Genomic DNA, 10,636 nt, shown 5'->3' with positions numbered 1-10,636 from the left:
AGAAAGAGATCGAGCCGGCTGTGCTTTCTTTTCTTAAGGCCCAACAATGGTCAGTTCACGGGAGGCACAAAAACCGTACTAAACATGGCCTGGCCCAATAGATATTCCAGGAGCCCAATAACGAACATAGCGCAGCCGAATAATATTTCGAACGAAAAATTTAGTACCACCTCGGTTATAACATCAACAATAATAATATGGGTGAACAGATTAAAAATTTGGTGAAACGCACCTTGCTTTATTATAGTGTGTATATATATATATAGGTAGGTAGGTATAGATATAGATATATATTATAATTATGTAATGAATGAATTTCACCTATATTTTGTTGTCTTATACTGTAACGCATAATGGCCATTTTAACCTTTTTATTAGCGGGGGGCATAGCACATGCAGCCGGAGCCAAAAATCCGAGTAATAATAAGTCCCCTCGTTAAACTGACTGCGATCTTACCATCTGCGTAAAAGAAGACCTCGTTGAACTAGCGTCGCTTTCCCAGGTTCCACATCTCGTGAACTCGCCGACCGGCCATCCCCGCACACCTTTGCCGTCGCCACCTGCTGCTCCCATCCCTCTGCAGCTTGGAACAGCCCAGGCCTGCGCCGCGCTCCTCCGGAGCCGGACGAATCGAGCCGCTGCGCCGGTTGGAGCCACCGGGCCGTTGGAGCCTCCCGGCTGATGCGGCGGCGGCAATGGGACTATGGGAGTTCATCCTGCGCGGCGGCGGCCGGCGGTTCATCAAGCGCAAGGGCAGCGACGCCGGCGAGGCTGGTCAGTGCCCCCTCCCCCGGCCTTCTTTTCTGCTCTTGCTCTCTCGTTGCTCGCTGTGCGCCTTTTGGGGAGATGAGATCAGAGAGGGAAGGTTGTTAGCAGCAATGTGGTTTCTTGGGTTACTTCAACTCCACTACTCTTTCGAGCAGTTATAAAGATTTGAGCTTTTGGTGCGCGGAGGCAATCCACTGTTCTGCATCTTTACAGCCTGTCTATTTTTTAAGCTTCTTCATTGGTATAAATGGCATGAAAATTGCATCTTTTCCACATTGAATTACTTGTACATGTGGCAAAACTGCTTTCTTCAAAATTGTATTGCCCTAGTTTTGTTAAGCTTGCTGAGGTTGTACCAGCGAATCCTACAAAGTACAAACAATATAGGAATCCGGCCATTTCCAGTTGGTCAGTCTCATTTTGGCAGATAGCAAACTGACATTTTTTTCCGGTTATCTGCTCACCAGGTGCTGATTTACTTTTTAATAGGAAATGTACAAACAAAATTAACCAATGTAGACTTCATTAGACTCTAACAGGCTCTTCAGTTCGTGTGGGTATGATGTGGATAGGACGAAGCAACAGCATGCTTACGGCCTTCTGCCCAGTTGGTTCATTCTCTTGCTCTTGTGGGATAAATTGCAATATTGTTCCTACTCCCTGATCCCCAAATCAGTGAGTATGCTTCTGTGCACCCTCTCTCATGAAGTGATGGGACTGTTTCCAGCGACTGCAAATCGATGGCAGCCTTGGCATGTGAGTTGTGGTGATTTATGCCCTGAATGGTGCTTTCGTCTTGTGGGTGTTTGGATTCCATGGCAAGGACACTAGCTTAGTACGATTGTGCACACTTTTGTTTATCTCCTTTTTTGTGTTATTTCTAGTTATGTATAATGCACATGGCAAATCAGTTAGTTCAGCTCCTTTCTGAACTTTGAGTTTGGTCAGCTCTTCATTGGTCACCTGTAGTAAAAGTTGAATTCTTGGTTGGCATGAAGAGTGTTGAACCTGAAAAGTAATGTTCAGTTGTGCGCATTATCTACTGAAAGAAGTCATTCTTAGTGGAGGCAAACTAGCTGTGATGCCACTTGCCATGTTTGATAGTGCTATGTCCCCTATTGCCCTAGTTGTCATGATTTTATTTTTAGTGAAAAAACTGCATTTGAAAGTATGCTTTAGTGGCATTAAATAAATGGTAATCTGCATCACTTTGTGATTGACCAAAACTGAGCTTTCCACTCTTGGTTACACTTTTATGGCCTCCCAGGCAGGGCAATGGAGGAGCTGAGAGGTTCTCTCTACAATGAATTTCATACTTCGGAAGGGGCTAAGCGACAGCAGCAGAGGTTTTGTGGCCCGGGTGTCGCGCTAACATTCAACTTTGTGGTTTCTGTTGGGATCATCATGGCAAACAAAATGGTGTGTGTTGTCTTTTCACTTTTCTTACACTTCATGGCATCTCTTATTTAGTTTTCTTTCAGTTATTTTCTGCTAGTCTTTGCATTTAGTTTTTAGATGACATGTTTTATTTTGCAGGTGATGGGTAGTGTTGGGTTTAACTTCCCAGTTGCACTGTCTCTAATTCATTACATAGCTGCCTGGGTCCTCATGGCTGTCCTGAGGGCATTATACTTGATGCCCATTGCTCCTCCTTCAAAATCCACTCCTTTCTCCTCATTATTCGCTTTGGGTGCTGTGATGTCTTTTTCCACCGGACTTGCTAATATCAGCTTAAAGCATAATAGGTGAGATCAATAATGAAGTCTCCCTGTTCAACAGATGCAAAAATTCTACCTTAATGTTGTGGCCAACCGGTTTTTTTTCATAGTGTGCTCACTGTTCTCTATCTTCAGTGTAGGGTTTTATCAAATGGCTAAGATAGCTGTAACTCCAACCATAGTTGCAGCAGAATTTATTCTTCTCAGAAAAGGTGTTTCCTTTCGAAAGGTAAATTTATCACAAAATTAAGCTTCATATACTGTTCAATTGTTTAGTTGATCTAATTGGTAAGAATATTATATATTTTTGTATTACAGGTCATCACACTAGTTATAGTGTCATTTGGTGTGGCTGTAGCAACTGTTACTGATTTGGAGTTCAACATTTTTGGTGCTTGTGTGGCAGTAGCTTGGATCATTCCTAGTGCTATAAACAAGATCCTGTGGTCAAATCTGCAACAGAGTGGAAACTGGACTGCTCTTGCGTAAGTTGTGATTTATGTCTCTTCTAAGATAGGCTCATAGTTCATATATTTTCTCCTAACATTCAGGTTATTGATCAGGTTGATGTGGAAGACAACCCCAATTACAATATTTTTCTTTCTTGTCCTGATGCCTTTGATGGATCCTCCAGGATTGTTGTCTTTCAACTGGAATTTCAAGAACAGCTGTGCAATTATGATATCTGCTTTGCTTGGTTTTCTTCTTCAGTGGTCCGGTGCTTTGGCACTTGGGTGAGGCATACTATTTCTAGTTTTCTCTTGCATGATTATCCTTCTATTCCGTCAATGTGCATGTTTCTCCTGAAACAAAAGCATGTATTTGTGTGCCCAAGTTTGTTAGTACTAGATTATGTTTTAGGCTTCATGACTTCCTTCACATGATCTTTTGTAACTAGGGAATATCTCATATTTGAAATAAAAATAAAAATAAAGAAGTGTTCGTATGCATGCCATATCCACATGCTTAAGCATTTTGATAAAAGAAAGCACCTCTTTGCTCGTAGAAGTGCACTTATGAGCTGACTCAAACATTGATATGCAATCTACCTTTAGTTGTTCTATACTTCTACTTGCACCTATAATGTATAACCACACTGTTGCTGGTATGCACTATTTTGAGAATAACATAATTTTTCACCATTATGCTGATAAATGACAAGATCAAGTTTCCAACCAACAATAGAAAGCCTGCCCACTATCCATTACTTTGTTCCTCCTCGAAGCATAGCATTCACCTGTCTTGTGTATTCATGCTTCTTATTCATACATTCTTCCTATTCTGTCATTCTCTCTCTTTGTGGAACCTGTGAAAGTCAACTGATGTTTGCGCTGGTATTTGCACGATGCAGTGCAACCTCGGCTCTATCTCATGTTGTGCTAGGCCAATTCAAGACTATTGTCATAATGCTCTCTGGGTTTCTGGTATTTAAATCTGATCCTGGACTCACCAGTCTTTATGGAGCTGTCATTGCACTAGGAGGCATGTCAGTCTACACTTACCTAGGGCTAAAAGAGTCAACCACTGGCGGTAAGAGAATTCCATCAGCGTCTAGGCAGAGTTCTCTCTCACTGAAGTCCAAGGTTATAATAGACGAAGAAAAGCCAGAAACAAGACCAGTGGACTCTGTCTAAGTTGAAGAATTGCCATTTGGACTGCATTTGTTGAGTTCCATGCACCAACTTCACCTGAGTTTAACCTTATTGAGGGAAGACGGTCAATCTGTATGCAAGTAGCATTCTTAAGAGCATGCTCCCTTTCCCCCTCTTGTTCTTCCTAGAATGCTATGATTCTGTTTTAGGAAATTTTAGTAAGCTGTTGTTCTCCGTTCACCATACTCTTAACATAGAAATAGCTGTCATTCTCCAGTGTTACCAATTTTGGTCAACATGTGTATTTTTTGGTTGTGCCATTTACCTTGTGGATTTTTGCAATTTCAGAAAATATATGATATGCTGCTAACAGTAGTTCTTGTTGGACTTCTTGTAGGCTTTACACTAACTATTGTTCTTAGCAGTTGTTATGCAGTACTTTTACACACCAAATTGTTGGTGTTTGCGGTGTTGCTCTTTGGGTGTGTTGCGGGGAGGGGGGTATTTTTGGAGAAAAAATAGCTACCACAACATTATTCTCGAGGGGGAAAAAGTTGGAATGCCCACTGTGAATGGAATGCTAATATGAGATTATACATAAATGATGTGTTCTTTCCTCCTGCTATAATGGATACCAGCAAAAAACTGAACAACTAACACCTGAAGCCTAGCCAGACCAACCATTTCAATTGTAACTGTATGACAAGAGCTCTTTTGGTTACAAGACCTGAGCAAATGGGACAAATCAATTTTTAAATAGGAACTGAAACGACGCATGGTCAAGGAGAAGCACATCCGAGGGGGTATTTAATAAAAAACTACCACATTTTGATCGACCGTGGCAAAAAAAAACTACCACTCTACAAACTTTGGCCAAAAACTATCACTTTGAGACTAAATTTTGGCAACTTCCAGATCCTTTGAGTACCTTCAGGCAACTTTTGTAAGCTTGGTACCCACAAATGAACTGATATTGAAAGAGCAAACCTTCCTTGCACTTGATTTTCTTTAGGCTTCGTTTGGCAAGGGAGGTTTTTCTGCCCCGAGGGGGTCGAGGATTGCACGTGATTTGATGATCCTCTCCCCTTCACCCAATCCCCCTTCCTAATCTCCTGTGTTTGATTAAAATCACTAGATATCAGCATCTCACATAATCTCTGCGTCGTCCGGTTCCCCGCGTAGGCCCTCGAGAGTGCTGTTCCGCGTGGAACGAAGGGGGTTGCTGGGGATCAGAGGGTTTGGGCTAGTCAAAACCCTGTGCATCAAATGGCCTTGCGGGGATTTCTGAGGATTAGCAGGCCCGCAGGGTTAATCCCCTACAAACCCTCGCAACCTACCTCTACCAAATGAGGCCTTAAGGGCATCTCCAAGGCAGATTCGCAAACCGCCCGCATCCGTCCACGGGTCTGTATCGATACGCGGGATGGTCCGGACGCGATTTCTCCCGTAAATTGAGGACAGAGTGGGGGGAGGTTTACGGGAGTCCGAACACCCGAAACGTAGGACTCCGATACCCCCAGCCCACCCAATCGCACCTCTCGGTCCCATTTTCTTTCACTCCGCCCCTTTTCCCCTTGCTTTGCATCCGCACCCTCCACCTCCGCCCGCCGTTGTTGTACGTCTCCAGCAAGTGCATGAAAATTTTCACGCACAAAAGTACATTGCACCCTACGACATGTACATCATTCAACCACGTAATGTGAAGTCGTTGCGTATCGCTGGCACGCTATTCAGATCAGCGTCACCAAGTTTTGTGACGTGGTTCGTCAGCTGGAGGCAAGGTGGCCATCGCACGCAGCACATGACGACATCGTAAGTTTTGCTTTCTCTTGCTCAACTTGTTGATTGATTCGTTCACTCAATGTTGGTCTACACATTATGTAACCCGCACGCGCAGCCGTAGTGTAACACATGACAGATGGACGATCATTTACGTACACACACTATTGGATAAAGTTGAAGGGGGAATATGTGTGTGGGGGCATGATCCGTTGATGAAAATTTGTTGGACATCCGGTTAATCTAGTCGAATTTGAGACATTGTTGTACTAGACTTATTTTGCATGCTTGTATGGATGATTTGTCCTATCCGAACTTTGATGAATATAGCCCGGTTTGCATGAATTTCTTCCAGTTAGTTCAAATGCGGGTTGAAATGTATGTGGGCAGCGTTGAAATGGCTTCCCACATTTGTGTCCATGGACCGTCCTGTCTGTGGACAAATGCAGGAGTAGGCCCTTAGAAATATTTGTAAAGTTTGTCATAAATAAGTTTGATGACAAACCTCCCCAACTATACGTGTACTACGATAGGAACGAGATCCTCTGTCTTACAAACAACCTACTGCAGAGGGACGTTGTTGCATTTCGTCCGTTGCCTGCGCATCTGACGACAGCAGCTGGATTGCGTGGAAACGCAGGGCAGGAGTCGACCCAAAAGCATGATACAACCCATTACTCCGACGCTCCAACAAAATTTAATAGAATTGTTGCCAAGAACGAGGGCAATCCTAAACGGCGCCTTCAGCGCCCGTAATAGCACTTCGCGCAATTGGGCGCACACCCCCCCTCCACGCGATGGGCCAGCCCATTTTAAATTGGGATGAAAACCACCCCACCCACTTCACCTTCTATGCTCACGGACATGTTCTTTCCCCTTTTGTTCTCTCTTATTTTTTCCTATTCTTTCTTTTCTTTTCTTTTTTCCTTTTTCTTTCTAAATCGATGAAAACAGTTCATCGGATTTTATGAACATATATTATTCAAACTCGATGAACTTTTTTCAATTTCAATGAACTTTTTTCGAATTTGATGAACTTTTATGAAAATTGATGAACTTTTAATTTCTATGAACACTTTTCTAATTCTATGAACATTCTTCAGAATAGGTGAACTTTTTTTCAAGTTTAGTGAACCTTTTTCAAATTCAAGGAACTTTTTTTTCAAATTAAGTGAACTATTTTCTAAATTGGATGAACTTTTTTCAAAATTGATGAATTTTCAAATTCAGTGAACTATTTTTAAAATTGGATGATTTTTAAAAAAATCGATGAGCTTTTTTTGCAAATTTGATGAACTTTTTTTCAAATTCATGAACTGTGTTTGAAGATTATGTTTTTCTGGAAAATGGATGAAATTTCTCAAAACTGATGAAGTTTTTTCGAAATCAATGAACTTTTTTCAAATTTGTGAACTTCTTTAAAAAATCATTTTTTTCAATATCGATGAACGTGTTTCAAAATCGATGAACTTTTTCCAATTTTTGAACCATTTTTATTACATGAACTTGTTTAAGTTCATGATTTTTTTGAAATATGTGAACTTTCAATTTTTGTTCATCTTTTTTTCTCTAGAAATCATCTTTTTCTATCTATGAGCAATAAACAGCGCGGCTACCTTATTTTTAAACATTTCGCGCCAAAATCTTCACTAGCGCCTACTTGCTTTAGTGGTTCAGGCAACCTGCAGTCCTGCACTGTAGGTAAACGTGGCGTGGGCCAGCCCACCAGGTGCGGCTAGTTAGCGCCAGTTTCTAAACGGGCGCGTAAGGCCTTATACAATGCAAGGTGTTTAGAGAAATAAGTCAGGTTTTTCTTAAGTACTGGTGTTTATTTATACAAGATAGATGCTTAATTAGACGTCTTTTATGTAAAAATAGGCATAAATGTTTTAATAAAAACTTAGTTTATTTTTTTAAGCACCTCTCTAAACATCTAACATTGTATAGGACCTAAAACACCGTATAGGAGCTCCCAAGAACTAGACAGGGAAAGCTTTTGATCAAACTAATGACGTCAGGTTGATCAATCGCAATTCACGTCAAAGGAAATCGGAAGACAGCTAAAAAAATCGGAAGATGGTAAGAGAGAGACAGAGACTTACGTACAAGATCTTTTTTCGAAAAGGAATGGATCTCTATTTTAATGGAGCAGTTGGTAGTTTCGTTTCTAGGGGCTTTCGTCCCATTTTTCATGGTTTTTTTGGTACCTCCTCTCATCTTTGCTGGTTTTTTTCGTCCCCTTCCCCACTTTATGGTTTATTTTTGCGTCACCCTCTCACACAACGAAAGAAATCTGAGCAAATCAAAACTTTCTATACTGACGCAAGTTATTTAGTAATGTAGAATCAATCACGAACAATCTCTAAAGATCAAATCTAAATTAATTAACCTTACCTTAAATCACTCAATCACATTAATTAAAAAAACAAATATTTGATTTTCAGAAAAATCGCTCAATCAAATTAACCTTACCTTAACTCACATATGGTAATCAATCTTCAAACAAAGGAAACAATACATCGAGGGAGCAGTAAATAAACTCCATTTCTTATGACATGTATATGATCTTCCCTTCCCTTTCCGTTGTCGAGCGTTCTTGATTCTCGAGGCCGATGCTTGGGCTGCGTCACTGGGTCGCGACGATGCCGGAGGACGAGGACGGCGAGGCCGGGTGCCGCGGCACCGCGTTGGCCGCGGCCGGTGAAGGGGGTGAACAAGGGAGACTTCCCTGGCCCTGGCCGTGGCCGTAGCCCTGGGAGTTGGTGCGGTGGAAGCGACACTTGAAGGACCCGGCGTGGGTGGCCGGCGCGCAGGCGCACTTGGAAGTGGGTCTGTGGCCTGCGCCGGACGGCACCGATGCCGACCCGGGCCACCTCCTCCGCGTATTCTTGAAGTTGTGGCTGGCCAATTTACATGAAATTAATTCCCTCAGTTGTGGTGGCAAGTATAATACACATAATTCATATTGTTATGCACTAGCGTGTGTGTTTATGAAATAGAAGGATTATGGTCCCGTACCCAATAAGATAGATATGTGTGTGTGTTAGAGAGAGAGGAGAGGGGGAGAGAGAGTGAGGAAGAGGAAGGGAAAGAGTGTGTGTGTGAGGATTTGATAGTAAAAAAGGTCGTCAATGTCATTTGATATGTATGAGAATATTAATATTGAACTCTTAAAGTTAATGTGGCCCTATTGCAATGCACAGCCGTTCTTCTAGTCTATTCTAAAAATTCAGCGGAAGTACAAAGAATCTCAAACATAATAAATATTAGAAAAAACTATTTTTTTCATCAACTCCTCTAAAAATATAGAATTGGTCCCTTAATTTCAAAATCAGCAAAATTTAGTCTCTCAACTTCTCAAACCGGATAAGTGTAGTCCCCAATACCACTTTGGATGGTTTCTGTCAGACGTGGACACGATTTTGTGTGGGACCCACCTGCCAGCGGTTGAAAAAAGAAATAAGAGGAACACTAAAAAATATTAGAGCATCTACATTAGGGCACCCCAAACCCGCCCTATATGCCCGGGCGGACGACCCGGTCACAAAAAATCAACACAGACAGGCGCCTCAAAACGGGTCTCAAACGCACGGGCTGACCGACACCCCTCATATCCAACCCAAATATGGGGCAGATATGGGGGTGCCCGGGCGCATTCGCCGACCTCGCTGCAGGTCGTAGCGGTCCCATCTAAAGCAATAGAAGCTCCTTCCTCTCTCATTGGTGCACCAAAATTTTAACCCCACATCGCCGCGCGAGGCGGACGTCGACCGGCTTAAATAGCCACGCCGGAGGATGGCGGTAAGCTTCTTTGTTATTGTGTAGGTCTATCAATTCTCGCTATGTGAACGAGATAACTTAACACTAGACTGCATTTCATCAACTGATAATCATTCATCGAGTGTAAAATTTGTCTCGTTCAACACCCCTACTACAATGACAGTAAACTTTTAATTTGTTCATCGATTTTCATCGACACAATGATGTGAGAAGTTTATCGCTTCTGGATGACCCGGCTATTTAAGTCGGTCGACTAGTTCGTCACGTAGTGAGGTGGGACTAATATGGGTGTCAAAATCTTAATTATGAGCAACTTTTGGTGTGTTTTGACAGCCCGGTCGGCCCAAAACGGACGGGATGATCGTCGTGCATGGCCCTGCATGTAATAGATGTTTCAGAAATGCGGTATGTGGTTGCCGGCTGTTCGATCAATTGCAGTGAATGATTATAATTGATTGACGGCCAAAATTTGAACCGGTTGACCGCCGCCTAGCGCGAAGAGCGGCTTTGCAAAGGACGGGCTCCATGGAACCCTTTTTCAATAAATAAATTATTATTATTTAAAATTTCAAAAAATGTCATTGTTTCTTCTGTAAATACATATGCATGTTCTTCAAGTACATACAAAGTTTCATCAGCTCATTTGATTATTTGCATGCTGAACAAAAAAGACAAATATCAGTTCCAAAAATAAAAAGAGAAAGAGGCCTATTTTAATCCATGTATTTCTCTTTTTTGCATACATCACATATTAATATATATGTTTCTGAAATTTTATACATGTATACTATAAACATATGTCTATTTGGCTTTTGGGTCGACTCCTGCCCTGTTTTTCCACACAGTCCAACTGTTGTCGTCTGATGCACAAGCACTACGTGACGAACTAGTGTATTGAGCATTTAAGATAATCTATCATATGGCATAAGACGATTCGAGCCCCTCAGAGGTTCAAAAGTGAAGACGATTATTTTCCTGCGTTTCTTTTTCGGTGGATT

The 10,636-nt window shown here is 42.0% G+C and overlaps 1 protein-coding gene across 2 annotated transcripts; it reads left to right on the top strand.

Moving 5' to 3' along the window:
• The first annotated feature begins 460 nt into the window (after positions 1 to 460).
• Positions 461 to 4,466, top strand: LOC125520602 (nucleotide-sugar uncharacterized transporter 2-like). 2 transcript variants are annotated; one of them, XM_048685558.1, is made up of 7 exons: positions 461 to 775; positions 2,037 to 2,188; positions 2,306 to 2,514; positions 2,623 to 2,716; positions 2,806 to 2,972; positions 3,051 to 3,221; positions 3,839 to 4,466. In XM_048685558.1, exons 1-7 carry the CDS (start codon positions 697 to 699, stop codon positions 4,119 to 4,121), a joined length of 1,155 nt encoding a protein of 384 aa, XP_048541515.1. In that variant the 5' UTR covers positions 461 to 696; the 3' UTR covers positions 4,122 to 4,466. The 2 variants fall into 2 exon arrangements, with proteins under 2 accessions (XP_048541515.1, XP_048541516.1); XM_048685559.1 differs by lacking the exon at positions 461 to 775 and adding an exon at positions 803 to 1,525.
• The last annotated feature ends 6,170 nt before the right edge of the window (positions 4,467 to 10,636 follow it).

This window comes from Triticum urartu, chromosome 7, assembly GCF_003073215.2.
Source record: "Triticum urartu cultivar G1812 chromosome 7, Tu2.1, whole genome shotgun sequence".
In the NCBI taxonomy this organism is placed as follows: Eukaryota; Viridiplantae; Streptophyta; class Magnoliopsida; order Poales; family Poaceae; genus Triticum; species Triticum urartu.
This window is presented reverse-complemented; position numbering and strand designations above follow the sequence as displayed.